This window comes from Topomyia yanbarensis, chromosome 3 (genome assembly GCF_030247195.1).
Source record: "Topomyia yanbarensis strain Yona2022 chromosome 3, ASM3024719v1, whole genome shotgun sequence".
Classification (NCBI taxonomy): domain Eukaryota; kingdom Metazoa; phylum Arthropoda; class Insecta; order Diptera; family Culicidae; genus Topomyia; species Topomyia yanbarensis.
Window position 1 is genome coordinate 428502512 of NC_080672.1, and position 17888 is coordinate 428520399.

Sequence of the window (17888 nt, forward strand, 5' to 3'; positions counted from 1 at the left end):
TGCGCTGCCCAACTATGTCATTATCGATAAGATTCGTCTCCCTGTTCGCCTTTTTATCCCTCGTGTAATGAATTGCCTTAATTGCAAACAGCTTGGCCACACAGCCACTTACTGTTCCAATAAGGCACGGTGTGGCAAATGTGGGGGTTCTCATCAAGAGGATACATGTAATGAAAATTCAGAAAAATGTTTAATGTGCGGAGAAAACTCACATGAGGTCCCTGCATGCCCCATTTATAAATTGCGTGAGGATAAAATTAAACGATCCTTGAAGGAGAGGTCTAAGCGCTCCTATGCAGAAATGTTGAAAAATGCTACCCCTAAACCCATCTTCTTAGAAAACACTTACACATCTCTATTTTCGGAACAGTCTGACTCTGACGGAGCGTGCGAAGGTACATCATTTGTTTTACCCGGAAATTCCAGAAAAAGAAAACAGTCTTCTTTTCCCAAGCTGCCAAGCAAGGGCCTTAAAATTTCTCCACCAATAGATAAACTACGCCCAAAACCGAAAAATTCCGATTCAAAACCGAAATCAATTCCGCCCGGTTTTGGGAACGTACAATCCAAACAGAACACCATTACTGGAAATAATAAAATTTCGACTTCCTCTGAGCCTCAGCCGGGGGTAGGATTATTGAAATTTTCTGAAATTGTTGATTGGATTTTTAAAGCATTCAATATTTCTGAACCACTAAAGAGTATACTTTCAGCTTTCCTCCCAACAATTAGAACATTTTTAGAGCAGCTGATTGCTCAATGGCCCATCCTTGCAGCGATTGTATCTTTCAATGGGTAATTCACCTCCTCCAATGAAAGATTCCATCACTGTTTTACAGTGGAATTGCAGAAGTATCATACCTAAAATTGATTCCTTAAAAATTTTACTGCATAATTTAAAATGCGATGCTTTTGCTCTATGTGAAACATGGCTTACCTCAAACATTAATTTCAACTTAAATGATTTCAACATTATTCGCCTAGACCGAGACACCCCGTATGGAGGAGTGCTTCTAGGAATTAAAAAGTGCTATTCTTTCTATAGAATTAACATCCCCTTGTTTGCTGGCATTGAGGCTGTAGCTGTCCAAACGAACATTAAAGGCAAAGACATGTCTATCGCTTCTATATATATACCTCCCAAAGTTCAAATTGGACAACGTCAAATTTTTGAGGTAGTGGAATCCATGGCTGCTCCGCGTCTGATACTGGGAGACTTCAACTCGCACGGAGTATTGTGGGGTTCCCTCTACAATGATAATCGATCCTCTTTGATTTACAATGTTTGTGACGAATTTAATATGACAGTTTTAAATACTGGCGAAACAACACGCATCCCCAGACCTCCTGCACGTCCAAGTGCATTAGATCTATCTCTGTGCTCGACATCACTTCGGTTAGACTGCACGTGGAAGGTTGTACCTGATCCTCACGGTAGCGATCATTTGCCAATCGTTGTTTCAATTAACAGTGAATTAGGCCTTACGAATTCAATCAATGTTCCTTATGACTTAACACGAAATATTGATTGGAAAACATACGAAACATTAATTTCCACTTCTCTTGCTTCGACAGAAGAGCTACCCCCTACCGAAGAATATGAATTCCTAGCGGGTTTAATTATTGAAGCAGCAGAACAAGCCCAAACGAAATGCAATCCTGGAATGACAATAAATAGACGGCCCCCTAATCCTTGGTGGGACAAAGAGTGCTCTGATGCATATGAAGCTAAACAAGTTGCCTACAAAGAAATTATGAAACAGAAAGGGGGTATACGTGAGAACTTTGAAAATTATTTCATTTTGCAAAACAAATTTGACAGTATACGTCGTGCCAAAAAATCTAGTTATTGGAGACACTTCGTTAATGGCTTGTCAAGAGAAACATCAATGAGTACTCTTTGGAACACAGCCAGAAGAATGAGGAATCGAAACGTGACTAATGAAAGCGAAGATTTTTCGAATCGTTGGATATTTAATTTTGCCAAGAAAATTTGTCCCGATTCTGCTCCTGCGCAGAAAATCACTCGCGATGCTCCCACAAGTAACGATTTCATAGATTCGCCTTTGACAATGATGGAATTCTCAATTGCACTCCTCTCATGCAACAATAATGCTCCGGGACTAGACAGAATTAAATTCAACTTGGTGAAGAATCTGCCTGACCTAGCAAAAAGACGCTTGTTGAATTTATTCAATAAGCTTCTTGAGCAGAACATTGTCCCGCACGACTGGAGACAAGTGAGAGTTATCGCTATTCCAAAACCGGGAAAACCAGCCTCCGATCATAACTCGTATCGACCGATTGCAATGTTATCCTGCATCAGGAAATTGTTGGAAAAAATTATCCTACGACGTCTCGACAATTGGGTTGAGGCGAACGGCTTGCTATCAGATACCCAGTTTGGTTTTCGGAGGGGAAAGGGAACGAATGATTGTCTGGCGCTACTTTCGTCAGAAATCCAACTAGCTTATGCAAAAAAAGAACAAATGGCGTCTGTGTTCTTAGACATAAAAGGAGCATTCGACTCTGTTTCCATTGATGTTCTCTCAGAGAAACTACATCAATGTGGTCTTTCACCAATATTAAATAATTATTTATACAACTTATTGTCAGAAAAGCACATGCATTTTTCATATGGCGATTTGGCAACATTCAGAATAAGTTACATGGGCCTCCCACAAGGTTCTTGTTTAAGCCCCCTTCTCTACAATTTTTACGTGAATGATATTGATAATTGTATTGTCAGCCCATGCACTCTAAGACAACTTGCAGATGATGGCGTGGTTTCTGTTACAGGACCAAAAGCCTTAAATTTACAACAACCACTGCAAGATAGTTTGGATAATTTATCAAGTTGGGCTTTGAAGTTAGGCATCGATTTCTCTACGGAGAAAACAGAGTTGGTTGTTTTTTCAAGGAAGCGTGATCCAGCTCAGCTTCAGCTTCAGTTGGTTGGTAGAACGATAGCCCAAGTCCTGACTTTTAAATACCTTGGAATTTGGTTCGATTCTAAAGGCACATGGGGAGGCCACATTAGGTATCTAATAACGAAATGCCAACAAAGGATAAATTTTCTGCGAACAATAACTGGATCATGGTGGGGTTCTCATCCAAGTGACATGATAAGATTGTATCAAACAACAATACTTTCAGTAATGGAATATGGGTGCATCTGTTTCCGTTCAGCTGCGAACACTCACATTATTAAACTGGAACGGATACAGTATCGCTGTTTACGAATTGCCTTAGGTTGCATGCAGTCGACCCATACGATGAGTCTTGAAGTACTAGCGGGAGTTCTTCCTTTAAAAGACCGATTCTGGGATCTTTCTTCTCGTTTACTTATTCGATGTGAGGTTATGAACCCACTGGTAATTGAAAATTTTGAAAGACTTGTCGAGCTTCAACCCCAAACCAGATTCATGACAGTGTATTTCAATCACATGTCACAAGAAATAACGCCTGCTAGGTATGTTCCCACATACGTCAATATACTAGATATTCCTGAATCCACTTTATTCTTCGACACATCCATGCAAGCAGAGATTCGTGGAATTCCGGATCATCTACGCTCGCGGGAGATCCCTAAAATATTCACAAGTAAATATCAACACATAGACTGCCTTAAAATGTTTTACACTGATGGGTCACGAATCAGTGAGGCCACTGGTTTCGGTATTTTCAACAATAATTTTTCAATTTCTCTCAAACTTGCAGAACCCGCCTCTGTTTATATAGCGGAACTAGCAGCAGTTCACTATAGTTTGCAAATAATTAATACTTTACCCCCGAACCATTACTTTATCCTCACTGATAGTCTCAGCACAATTGCAGCTCTACGCTCAAAGAGGATTGATAATCACGATCCATTCTTTTTGGGGAAGATACGAGAATCTCTGAGTAACCTGACAAGAAAATGTTATAAATTTACCCTAGTGTGGCTCCCCGCCCATTGCTCTATTGCGGGCAATGAGAAAGCTGATAATTTAGCCAAGATTGGTGCACTAGATGGTGAAATATATGAAAGACCCATCGCTTACAATGAATTTCATAGCGCTTCTCGACAGAGGACACTTGCTAGTTGGCAAACATCTTGGGACAATGGAGATATGGGACGATGGCTACACTCAATTACCCCTAAAGTATCAACGAAGGCATGGTTCAAAGGATTGGATGTAAGTCGGGACTTCATCCGTGTGATGTCTAGGCTCATGTCCAATCATTATACTTTAGATGCGCATCTCCGTCGTATTGGGCTCGCTGAGGGTAATCATTGTGCTTGTGGAGAAGGTTACCATGACATTGAGCATGTTGTTTGGTCCTGCACTGAATATCGTGAAGCCAGATCACAATTAGTAGATTCTTTACAAGTCCGAGGAAGACCAATCCATGTTCCTGTTAGAGACATCCTGGCGTATCGCGATCCTCTATACATGGAACTTATCTATCATTTTCTAAAAACAGCGTCTGTCAAAATTTAATTAAATTCATCTCCTCATACTCTCATCCAAGGCTAATCATTCACCAATTAAAGGAACCTAGAATATTTAGTTTTTAAATTTAGACAATAACAGAAAAAAAAGTAAATAAATACACCCGAAAATACTAGATCAGTATGAAATACAACAATGTAAGGAAAAAAGCAAACAATAAAGTGATTTCAGTGTTAGTTTTAGACAAAGTACTAGTATAGTTAAAATTAGTCTTAAGGATTTTTGTAACGTGCTATGTAAAAAAAGAAACTGGCGTAAAAAGCTATTGCAAATGCCGTGTCAAATAAACGTATGAAAAAAAAAAAAAAAAAAAACTGAATTATTGTGATTTATATGTTAGCTTTTAAATGGAACATAAATAATTGATTCCAGTTGATTATGTGGTCTCACATTCTCTGGATCATCCTGCGAACTTACTTATTTGTACACCCAGCACTGAAACGCCTCTACTGTCATTTGAGTGCAACCATAACTTGAAGCGAACATATAACATAAGTAAGTAAGAGTACTGATTACTTCGTAAATTTAATTGTGGTAGGTATTTATTCGTCATCAATTCCGTTCCCACATTGGTGAATCCGACGCGATTTTAAATATGACCGAAAACACAAAAATGTTGAGTCAGGAAAGGCATGTCGAAGCAGCCGCCGCGATTTCCGTGAAATCTCCCGACTTCTGGAAGAGCGATCCCCACATGTGATTCGCACAAGCTAAGGTCCATTTCATTCTTACACACAAACTAGATCAGAGCGTCAAATGTCAAGTGTTGGACCTGGCTAACCCGCCAGCAGAAGAAAAATACTAATCACTCGCTTTGTCCTGTCAGCACAATCCCGTCTTGAGCTCCTTGGCTCATGCGATTTGGATGATCTTCGTCCAGCGCATCTACTTGCTCCGATACAAGAAATCGCTACCGGTCTGAATGTAGACGATAACATGATGAAAATGCTGTTCCTGCAACCAATGCCGGTTATTGTATGAGCTGTGCTGAACATCAGCGACGGTAGTCTTGCGAAACTGGTCGAAATGGCGACAAAATATTCGATTTCTCGTCCTGTACCATTGCTGCCGCTTCGGTTGGAAATATACCTCCGCCGTTGGCAAACTATGCGGGTCTAAAGGAGGAAACAAAAGTTTTTATTGCCTAGAATCGCCATTTAAAAGCGGGTCCAGCCAGAACGAGTCCATCTGCTGGTACCATCGCAAATACAGAGCCCAACTTTGTCGTCAACCCTGTTCTTATGGTCGTTCAAAAAACTAAGCCAATGCCTTCTTAATTCGGCACAGATCGGCGATAGTTTTGAAGGTTGCCGATTTGTTGTATTCGACAAAACAGGCAGCATCAAATTTCTCATCATTTCTAATACCAGCAACAAGGCACGACAAAAACGAGGTTCGATCCCTTTCTCACGTAACCAACTGGATAAAAATAAACACACAAGCAAGTTTGTTTCGTCAACGCTTTACGTGGCGCTTCCTGGTGGCAGTTGTAAATGGAGCAATCATCTATTCGAATTTCCTGGTAGACGTGAAACACAGACAACTTATCGACAGAACCATAAAGCTACGATCTGTTGGTCTTTCGCCCACAAAAGTTTTTGGAACTAAAGCATCTTTTTTCACCATGTCATCGAGAGATACTTGTAAATCTTGTGAAACCTCGGATACTGGAAAGGGGCCGTTCATAAACTACGTAGACTCATAGGGGGACGGGGGGGGGGGTCTAGCAAAAGTCTACGTTTGTCTACGAGGGGGGAGGGGGTCTTTGAAAAAGTCTATGTAGACTTTTATTTTTTGTTATTCTCGTATTACTAATTATAAATGAGATTTAAAGACACTTCAAAGCTAGTAAGCGAAATCATTAGTTATTCGGCAGTTTTACATTATGCGCGAAAATATCATCTCATATTATACCGCGAAAAGATGAGATCCAATGCTGTCTTGTCGAGAAAAGTTGGAGAGCAAACAATGTTACTTCGTATGTTCGCTTTTTTATTGCTGGTCGAAGTAGGTGAAAGATCGCCTTATTCTGTTCACGAATGCGAAAATTGTAAACTCTGCCTAGTACGCTATTGAGGTAACTGCTCGTTACGCGACCACTCAACCACCATTTGGACAACCTCACACGTTGTTGTTTCTTGCGTATATTTTGATATAGTTTTGATCTAGGAATAACACAAAATGACAGTTCTAAAGACGATTGCCCAAAATTCCTCTCGACGGAAGATTTTGACTGTGAAATCATCTGAGACATCACTAGCTAGCAGACATGCACGGACCATTAAATGCATGAACCATAAAAAGTTAAAAAATGGTCAAAGTTAAACATTAAAACCACCATTGAAACAACAAAACACAATAAGTGGATTAATTTTTTTATTTTTTATTTATTGATTTCAGCGGTTAATGCAGTAGTGTAGTTAAACTTCTACAACAAAGTGTTAACTCGAGTTAATCAGTTTCTCTTGCAATCATTTACACTGATTTCAAAATCTTTAAACACCCGTTAAATTTTACGTCTTGACCTTACGCAACTCCGTGCAAACCGGTTCCACTATATTTATCTTCGAAAATATTCGGAGCTTTGAAACTTTGCGATGTCTCAGGTGATATGGATATTAATTACATAAGAAAAATAAATATTTTTGGAAATATTTGAATGGCTTCGGAGCCGACAGCATAAGTCATTAAATTGACTTTACGCTTGTCCGGACATGTCGCAGACTCAGGTGATTCGCATTTAATGCCAAAAGATCCTGACTCCTGCGTTGCAGAAGACAAAGAGTTAAGTAGCCGGGAAACTCTAAGCTTGTTCATTGACCCTACTCCACGCTTTTCTAAACTTTCTTACTGCAAATCCTTGCTCTTCCTTCAGTACTATGGCTCTTAATATTTGAAAAAAAAAATACTTCACCTTCCAGTCCCTTGCTAATTATATGTCGTTACAATATAAAAAGGAAAAAGATTGACTCACTATAAGTCGTTAATAAAAAAGGAAAAAAAGTAACTGTAATTTCCAATCCACGTGTAAAATTATAAAAAAAATCGTTGAAGAAAGAACGACAAGTCGCGTGTATTTGTGGTGGAACTTAATTTTACATTTATATTCATGCTCCAAAGATGTGCATGAAAATAAACTTAAAATTACAAAATATTTTTTCTGTGTATACTTGAGTGACTAACCTTGAAAAGAAGTATTCCGCTACACAAACGTTGAAAAGCACCTTGAATTAGTATTAATTGATTTGATCAGTCATAGACAAAAAACCAATTTAAAAAACATTTCTTTAATATTTAAAAAGCTTGAAATAAATCTGAACGCTAATTTTTATTTGAACATTATAATCTGCTCCTTGCAAATTTTACATTTCCCGCGAATAAAAACATTATAAGTGCACGTAGACTTTTGGCGTGGGGGGGTTGTAAAAGTCTACTAAAGTCTACTATGGGGGAGGGGGGGTTAAAAATTCTCAAATTTCGGTCTACGTGGTTTATGAACGGTCCCAAAGAAAAAAACTGTGTCAATTGATCCTGTGCGACAATGTTTCGGACCATCCTCAAGAAGACCCCCACGCAATAGTCACACCATCTGGTCATCGTGTCCGGTTCATGATGTGATTAAGGTGGTTTATGAGCGCTCCGTACACACAACATTGAAACGCCTCCACTATCATTCGAGTATAACCAAGCGAACATATTGTAGCGCAATGTAGAAGTCAACATTTTCATTCTTGCCTATATTCGACTGCATTGACCGCTTCATGCCCATGTTGCTTGTGGACAACAACATTTTTAAACAGCTATAACTTGTGATTGAAGCGAGATTTGCTCACAAAAACAAGTAAGGCTAATAAATGTGACTATTGCCTTTCATTTGAGCATTAAGTTACAAGGATTAGCTCTAGCACTGAAGTTATTGCAATTAGTCTGATTGGATGTCGATGGAGGAGTGCTGCGAAGGACAGTTTACGTTGACAACGGAAAATGAATGTTTCATATAAATCTCCGTAATGGTGCAATATTATTGAAAACTGATAAAATTTATCAATTAAGACTGTCTTTCTCTACGTTTTCCACGCAATTGAACTATTGTAAATATTCTAGCAGAATTGAATTGGGCATTGGAAGGTAAAAATTGAACGGCTTCTAGCACTGCAAGGGAATCACCTATGTTTATGCAAAAAGAGTTTACATGTTTCTTGATCACATCGTTTTCAAGGAAACACTGTTTTGAAACCCTACATGTACTAGGAAAAGGCTGGGCATGAATGGGTTAAATTCACATAAAATCACTAGCAGTGCGTTTGAGCAAATGGAATCATGCTAGGTGTATCGAAAGCTTAAGAAGCGAGATTGGGGCACTCGTAGTAGATTTAAAATTTTAGATTTATCCAAAAGTTTCAAGTGGATTCTCGGATATGGGTAGCACTACCCATATCATGCGCCGATCCTGCATTAGATTTGTTCCAATAATCGAATTTATTTCCCGGGACCTGGTGTCTCCAATGTGAAATGCCAATAGACAGAGGACACCGAGGACCGGAATTTTCACCAATGCGATGCAAATACTCATCATGAGGCATGGGGTAGCAGCGACACGAGAAGAGGCTCTGGATTTAACGAATGGTCTGCCTATTTCAGATCAGCAAGTGATCTATCTTGACCGCGACCGAAGAAACTATAGCTATTAGGGCCTAAAAAGGATGAACTGGGACGGTTCTATAACATTCACCCGAATGTCATTCGCCCGAAAGTCATTTAGCTGAATGACGCTCGCCCGAAAAACATTTACCCGAAAGGACCTGAATTTACCTGAATGTCATTAACCAGAAGGGACGCCTTGCCCGTATGTCATTAACCCGAATACCGCTTTCACTCAAACATAATATAAAATCAAATGCAACGAAAGGTAACCCTACACTTATAAGACCATTTACTATTGCTACAATTCCAACAAAAGGATTCCGCAATGTCCCGTCACAGAGTCTAAATATTGAGCACATCACCATCGTGGTCTGCTGTTAAAAAGACCACACCACCGACTCCGTCGTCTTTGTAACCACATTCGTTCGTAGCATCGACATGAATAGCAGTTTGCCGGAAACATAAGGTTTGATTCCTTCTTTCAAACATGAACAGTTCTTTGAATTTGTATAGCAAATAGCCCTCGCAAGTAAACTGATGATCTACTCGTTTGTCCGATTTACTCTAACCTGTTGTGCCGCTCTATCACTAACTTGCCAACTGGAAAAGGTACTAGAAGCCATGCAGATGTCGTTTCGAGAAATTGTGCTCTGATCCGATAGCACAGTTTTCCTGGCCTAGCTGAAGAAACCCACAAATTGTCTGCAAGTTTTTGTGCGAGATCGCGTACCAGATATCCAGAGAATTACAAGTTCTGCTACCTTCGTTCAAAAAGCGATCCAGCTGAAGTGGTATGGAGAGGTCAGCTACCGGAACAATTATCCAACATCGAACTTTGGTGGAATGGATTTAATTTATTCAGATCAACCCATTATGAAATAGAAGATTCAGAAGTTCCTCGTCAGCTGCTTCCAGAGATGAAATAGGTGATAACTATATCAGCTGTGAAGGTCGAACTCTTTCCGTTTGTGACTAAATTCAGCAACTTTCGCAAGGTACACCGCATCATGGCGAGAATCGGGAATTTTCATCCATTCATCGAAGATATCTTGCTCCGAGTCGGAGGCTGACTCGTCCAGTCGAAGCAGCCACTAGCTTCAAGGCACGCCAACATATGCTCGACAAATATCCCATCACGACGATGCTAATCAGGACGAAGCATATCGATTTACTTCATCCAGGTCTATCAGCGCTCATCGACGTCATTCAGGTGCTGATCACTCAAGGCTCGCACTACCGTGAGAAAGATCACTCGATAATGCATGAAATGTTTTCGCGTGCGACCTGGAGCCACAGCACAGTTAAGGGTAAATTTTCCACTATCAAGAATCGTGACATGTACCATTCGCAGTGACAGGTGTGGACTACGATGGTCCGTTGTTGGTAAAACAAGGGACGTATCGCCCCAAGCTCATCAAGGCGTATATAGCAGTGTATGTCTGCATGACCACCAAGACCTCGAAAATAATCCTGATTTGACGACCGATCCTTTTCTAGCATCACTGAGACGCTTTATCAGCCGTAAAGGGGTGGCATTCTGATCATGGGTATTATCTTTTCAGAGATCAAGAGATGCTCGATCAAGTCCAGCAGTTCTACGCAGCACGAGAAATCGAATGGAATTTCATCCCTCCTGACGCCCCTGAATTCAGCGGGTTGCGGGAATTTGCAGTGAAATCGGCAACGGCATCTGAAGCGAGTCGTTGGCAACGCGCAATTTTCACGAAGAAATCCAGAATTTTCTGTCGTGACTCAGCCCTCCACGTTCCACTTCCCTTAGTCGGAACACGAGGCATGCTAATGGTACCAAAGGGAAGCGAACTGAATTCGAGCCTGATTCTTGGAGCTTCTTCTAAGCGCTGATGTGGCGCTTTCGTGTGTGATGTTTATATAATTTTTTCTAGGAAGAAGTCGAAAATTGAACAATTTCTTCTAAATAAATATTATACAGATGTTAAGGAAATGATAAACTGACACTTTATTCTGTGAAATGTTATGCAGGGTGGTAGCGTGAAAGTGATATAGTCATTTGAGAGCCTCTCTTTTTAATTTTCGCCACATCATGAGCATCCATTGTGTGTTTTGAGAAAGTGGTTTATTGACAAAAAGGACCTTGTGTAGGCAATATTTTTTGAACAGTAAATTTACGGGTTATTCCGGAATAGTTCTACCAACTGGATTGCCAAATCTGGGTTATCGCTCAAACCGCACGGTGTCAACCATATATTTTTTACCTCCACGTTACTCTAAAGTGCCTTGGCGGTCATGGTTTATGGAGACATATTGGAAATGGTGCAAGCAGAATTCCCATGTTTCATCAGCTCCTGTGAATGTTTCGCATGTCTCGAATGTCCTATTTCAAATCCATTTGACTTAACGATATGGGAAAACATTCTAAGAGTTTGGGCAACGTAAATCATCTGTTTTGTTTTTTACGGCATTCACAAACATTTTGACTATACAGGTTTTAACCTTAGGGTCGTACACCTCTTTTTTCTGATTAGAAAAATATCTTACCCTATGTACGGGTTGGGATTCGAACCCAGGTGAGATGCGAACAAAAAATCGATTTACCAACTACGCTTCCGGGTTGCAATAATACCAAAATATTGCCGCTTCACTAAATATATTGTAACTTAACCACTTTTACATGTTATTTTACTTGATATAGAGCAAATGGGTTTAATGAAACCTTTCAAATGTAATATAATATAGATAATACAGCTTCACTTAAAAGTTCAAAAATAGAGCGCTGCTCTCACTGATAACAGAAAAAGTTTTCTGTTTGATGTCATAGAACGATTTCTCTGCGCTCGGTTTTGAACATTTAACCGTTAAAACGACCAAAAAGATATCAACTTGAGTAATCATTGCCGACAACATCACAACATCAGGTTTAGTTATCAATTGACTTTCAGATTTTCCTCGGGAGACGAGACTATAATCACAAGAACCACTAGAGACTGTTCTCAATGAGGAATGCTGTCACCTCTTATGTGGTCCCTGGTAGTAGATGAACTCCTGAATGAACTGTAAGGTCTTGAAGGGGCAAGGATGAATCTACGATTTCGGACTGCACTCAAGCTGCTATAAACATGACATGGCATTGGCGTAATGTTTTGAGAAAGTGATTTATTGACAGATTGTAAGAAACATTTTGTGAACTGAAAATCCACGAATTATTTCGAAATAATTTTACCAATAGGATTGCCAAATCTAGGCTATTGCTTAAGAGGCACGGTGTCAACTATATATTTTTTCACCATAAAAGTTGATTACTTTGAAGTCAATTTTGAACAAGAAAATTGATTGTGTACACGAGCCTAGCTTTCGTAAATTACGAGCCGTCAAGAAATTGTTCCAAAGATATATAAGTGGTACCGGCGCCGTTGTTTACGAAGATATTTTGGCAAAGAGAAAATTACCGGTTGTTAAGCAGTGGCACAAGCAAAATTCCCATGTTTCATTAGCTCCTGTGAATGTCTCGCATCGTGTCTTTATTCGAATCTATTGGACTTAACAATATGGGAATACATACATGCTAAGAGCTTAGGCGACTTTAACAATCTGTTTTGTCATATTTGATTAAGTTTTGGAATGACATGTCGAACGAGCTACTGTATGCGGCCTGTAATAATCTAGAAAAGCATTTACGGTCCGTAATCAAAAATGCACAATAATGCCACCAAACCAAATACATCATAACTTGATTACTTTTACATTTACATTACGTTTACATGTACGTGAAATAGAGCAAAAATAAAATCCAGTATGGGTTTTATGAAACCTTTCAAATGCATCATTTTAACGTCTTTTACGTTATTCAAAAAATAATGCGTCACTTTCCATAATAGGGCCAAAATAGACTCATTACCCTACCCATCTCATCCAGTCAGATAACCCAAAAAACCATCACAAAACAATACTTACAGGGATTTGCGTGAGAGGTGACCCGGAAAAGGCCACATTTGCTGACGGTGGATTGATGCCCTCTATCGTAATTTCCTTGGTGACGAGTGATTGTCGCAGCAAAGGTAAACTTTTCTACAATGTAAATAGTTAAGTAATTAATCACTGTTTACTTAGCAAGGCTCATAAATTCTGCTACAACATACTTTCAGAAATCCGATCAAGCAGGGCTGCGGACTTGCGTTGAGCAGCCGTTCTAACCGCTCGCAAAACTCCTCCGGTTCAACATTGGCATCGACCAGTTCCTGAATCAGTGTCCGCACGTTCTTTTCTACCGGTTTCGGCTCCCGCTTCGAGAGTTCGATCAGATTCGTTAGAAATTTTCTGCACTTTTCTTTGGTATTATCCAGCGAGTTGCGCTGCTGGGCAGTTTGGCCACCGGTTGTGGTCGTCACGACGACGGTCTGCTGAGGTTGTTGTTGTTGCTGCTGCTGCTGCTGGGATGTTACGACTACCTGTGCCTGCTGGGTGCTTACCACCGTGGGCTGCCCCGTGACATGTGACTGTGCTTGTGATGGTGCTGTTGAGATGGTTATGTGCTGCTGCGCGGCTAACGCCGGCACAGGTGCCACGGAGGCCACCGGAGTCGATTGTGTCGTAACATAGCTCGTCGGTGTGGTGGTGATTGATTGAGAATTGACGATGATCGTACCGGAACCGGACGAAATGGGTTGCTAAAACAATTAATGAAAAGTTGATGTTAATTTGTGTAAATCGTTGTCGGATTGTACTACTAACAATCAATCAAACGCAAAACTTATAAAAGGTGATATTTTATTCTGCAAACGAAGTCTAACATGGCAACTCAACAGGGGAAACAAAACATGGAAGTGATTTCCATTTCAGCAGTAACAAAAGACGGCATGAAAATAAAAATCAACAAATACATGCTTACCTATAGAAAATTTTCTTTTCGAAATTATGTAACACTATCTTAGTCAATATACTAATATAAGAAGATAAGACATTCATAGAACTTTTAAAACTATATAACATTTTTAACAAATTGAAACGAAACAAGGATAAAAACAGAGTAGGAGTAAAATATACTGAAATAGGCCAACCAACGGTAGCTTCAGTGGTAATTACATTTTGCTTCTGTTTCACCTGTTGCGTGGTGACAATGGTCTTGCGAAGGGCTAATGGAGGACCGGTAAACCTACTTACAGCTGGTACGGTTTGCAACCGTATCGTCTGATTAGTCGCCGATGTTGCCGTTATGTTGGCGGGCGTGATCTGGGCCCCGGACGGTGCCGGTCCAATCCGCAGCAACTGGAACTGGCCCTGCTCATTCTTCAGCAGCAGTGTCGAGCCCGGCTGTCCTTGAAGGGCACTTAGTGTAATCTGTACGTAAAAATGAACAAATCATTAGTAACGATTCCGTATCGACAGGCTGCAACAGAAATAAGACAAACCAAAACACAAAAAGAAAATCCATTAACAAAACAAAACATATTACAAATGTGTTAATGTTTGAGTGAATTGATTAATTAATTCAGAAAGAAACAGAACGAACAATCGAATGCCACATCATCAACTAAGAATTACGCTACAGGTTTTTAGTTTCCATTCCAAAAATGACCGATTAATTAATCAATGCGATGAGTTAAATGAGGATAGAGAGACAGAAAACAAAACAGTAAATTCTCGACAAACATATGATTACGGCCTAAAAGCCAACTGTCAAAATCCACTTTGAATGGAAATTCCGGACAAACCGTTACACGCCCATCACAAATGTTGGTAGTAAACGAAAGAGAAAAGTTTTCTCTTTCATAAACTGTTGTGAACTGTGTTCGACTAGTAACGGTTTGTCCGGAATTTCCATTAAAAGTGGATTTTGACAGTTGGCTTTTAGGCCGTAATCATATGTTTGTCGAGAATTGTAAAAAAACAAAGAAACAAAACAATAAATAGATAAAAATTTGAAAGGTTCTTACAGCGTTTGCGTTTGGTGGTCTAGTACTAACTATTTGCTGACTACCAATAACAACTCTAGGTGATACAGCGGCAACAGTTTTTTGCTGTGCTTGCGTGGGCGGTGCGCCGGGTCTAACATTTACAATCTGTACACCAGCCGGTAAACCGACAATATTCTGTGTTGCCTTCACAAAATGTTTTTTGGGATGGTTTTTTTTGTTTGTGGTTATTACATTTGTGGTTCGTTAATTGTGTTTGTGAGACGAAGATAGCGCAAAAGTACCAACGAACGATTTGTTTGGAAATAAAAATAAAAGAAAAAAAAATACCAGTTGTGAGATTTTTTCGATGTTTGTTTGATCGATGCAGATATTATTCTGGAAACGGTTATTTGATTTTGCTAAGGCAGAGAAGGATTAGGTGATGTGTGCTGTTAGGCAGAGCTTCTAACCGCTACTGGTGGAGGAGTGAGAAGGGAATTTAGAGACTATTCAGGCGGGTAAGTCGTGGTGGCTAGTAGATCTACAAAAAGAAACAAGATAGTTATTGTAAATTGTTATTCGGTGGTTAAGGGGTGATTTTTCGTATTTCATATTAGTGAGACAAAAAGCATGGAGCTCTGAGTGATTTTGTACAGCGAATTTGGCGAAATCCTAGACAGTGGTAATGGCAAACAGCATGATTCACAGTGAACAGCATCGCAATAAAATAAATAATTTCGATTCTTAAGATCGTCGACCATTCTACGTTATTTTATTAACTTAGCGAATCTATCAATTTAAAAGAATTGACCTAGATTTTCCACATTCTAGTGTTGGAAAACCAAATTAGTGCAATCGGTTAGAGCACAATGTTTTGATGTTGAGTATTTCTAAAATTGTGTTTTTCACAATTCCGAAAGTCTCGTCGAGCATTGAGTACACGTTATGAAATTCGATAGTCAGGGTTCTGTTCGTATCACCCAAAATATCTGACGGAGTACACTGTATTATCAGTCCATCTCTTCAGAAATCAAGAATCAGAAGCGTCTGGCTCAAATGGCACGTTCCCCATGCTCATCGGAGATTTGTGCCTTGGCAAGAATCGTCTTTCCATTATTTCCCACATGGGAAGGATTGGGGGCTAAGAAAAATAACGACACAGAATAATTAAAACAGAGCATTCTGCACCCTCGGAGATGTGCTGAACGATCTGCAGGTGCTACAATAGCAGGAATAAAACTTGCAACCCCCTGAGGGATTCATAATTTTTTATTTAAATAGTGAGCGTATATATCAACACCCCCTAGGGTATATTGAGATAACAACGAAAGCACCCCCAATTGCATTACTAAAAAGCAGTTGCATAGCAAATGACATGATGTTCCGTAATTGGATTCACAAAGATCACATGAATAATACTCAGCGCGCTGAATAGTAGCCATGCAATAATTGAGTTTGCAAATGTCCATTCAGTACCCAGACTAGAATACTGCAGTTGTGCTTGGAAAAATGCAACAAATTCTTTGACAGTTTCGGACTCACACCCGACAGAAAAGTCTTTGTTTGAACACAAGTTTGTAAACTACGCCAATGGTTGGTATGCTTGAATGCAGCCCAAGAGCAAATCTTGTGCTTTATCCAACTTACCCGCAGTGGTAGAGCTGGTTCTGGACTAACGAAGTCACTCGCAGCGCCAGCTGTAGCCCATTAATTTCCAGTAATACCGGAATGATCGGATACCCATAGAAGGTAGATAGTATGCTAAGTTCTTCGATATGAGTTCGACATGCGATTACGAATTTCGATCTCGTCTCTGCCGAACTAAGTGCTTTCAGGGCAGCCTGGCTGTCGAAGCAAAAATAGATACTTTTACCCAAATTTTCTGTTGAAGTGCCGTTTGTACGTCACACAGAACGTAAAGATTTCTGCTTGGAAAACGGTACAAAATCTACCAAGCAAATGAGATTGGTTTAATCTCATTTGACGACAATAGCACCGGCTCGGCCCTCGAACAAAGAACCCTCAGTATAACAAACTATGTATTCTCCAAGTTGTCACTCCATCCAGCCAGACAGCCATTTCTCGCGAGCAGGAATTCTCACAATGCAAGTTTTAAATGGAAAACTACATGTGAGTGTAAGGTCACTGGGCGCAAGGGTATACTCATCCCAAGTAACCATTTGTGGCCACAGTCTTGTGTGGCTAGTTGCACGATCTCTTGGGTTAATTTTCCAGAGCCCAGTAATGTTAAGACGGTATGCACAAGAAAGTGCTTCTTGTTTCAGAAACACATATAGTAGTTTTAGATTCAAGAGTACCCCTAGAGCAGCAGTACGTGTTATCGAGAACGCACCAGTCATCGCCATCAAAACCATCTCCTGAAGATTGTTTAGCTTTGATTGGATTGTCATAACTTCTCCCTTCTGCCACCAAACAAGGCACCCGTAAGCCAGTATTGGTTTAACAATTGTTATGCAGATCCACTGAATGCACTTGGGTTTGAGTCCCCAAGATTTTCCGAACGCCCGTCTGCATTGGCCGAAAGCCATGCAAGTTTTCTTGATCGTGAAATCGAAGTGAGCTATCCAATTAAGTTTTGAGTCAAGAATTACCCCAACGTACTTAATTTGTTCTTTTTTTTAGCGGGCTGATAGGACTGCAGCTTAGAGCTTAGCGGTCCGTCCCGCGAGACAAAATTTGCAAAATCGGACAAAGTGGTCAGACTGTCTGCCAAATAAACACCGACTAAATTTTGCGCCTGTTTGTCTCGAAGTGTGTAACGTCAAGTCCACTATTTTGTCTAGCCCCTAACAACGCGTGATCTACGAAACGATACGATTTACACCATAGTTAGTGATCACGTTCAAATTATATCTTC

The 17888-nt window shown here is 40.0% G+C and overlaps 1 protein-coding gene across 11 annotated transcripts in view; it reads right to left on the reverse strand.

The window, feature by feature from the left end:
* Window positions 1–17888, reverse strand: part of LOC131693337 (transcription initiation factor TFIID subunit 4) — a 69369-nt gene that overhangs the window by 22026 nt on the left and 29455 nt on the right. For 8 of the 11 annotated variants that reach the window (XM_058981062.1, XM_058981067.1, XM_058981066.1 and 5 more), the window contains exons 3-6: window positions 15050–15214; window positions 14199–14453; window positions 13256–13783; window positions 13071–13184 (exon numbers count right to left, since the gene is read on the reverse strand). In XM_058981062.1, the coding sequence (XP_058837045.1) occupies window positions 13071–13184; window positions 13256–13783; window positions 14199–14453; window positions 15050–15214 (1062 nt within the window). The remainder of the gene's footprint in view (window positions 1–13070; window positions 13185–13255; window positions 13784–14198; window positions 14454–15049; window positions 15215–17888) is intronic. The other 3 variants (XM_058981068.1, XM_058981069.1, XM_058981070.1) reach the window with 3 other exon arrangements.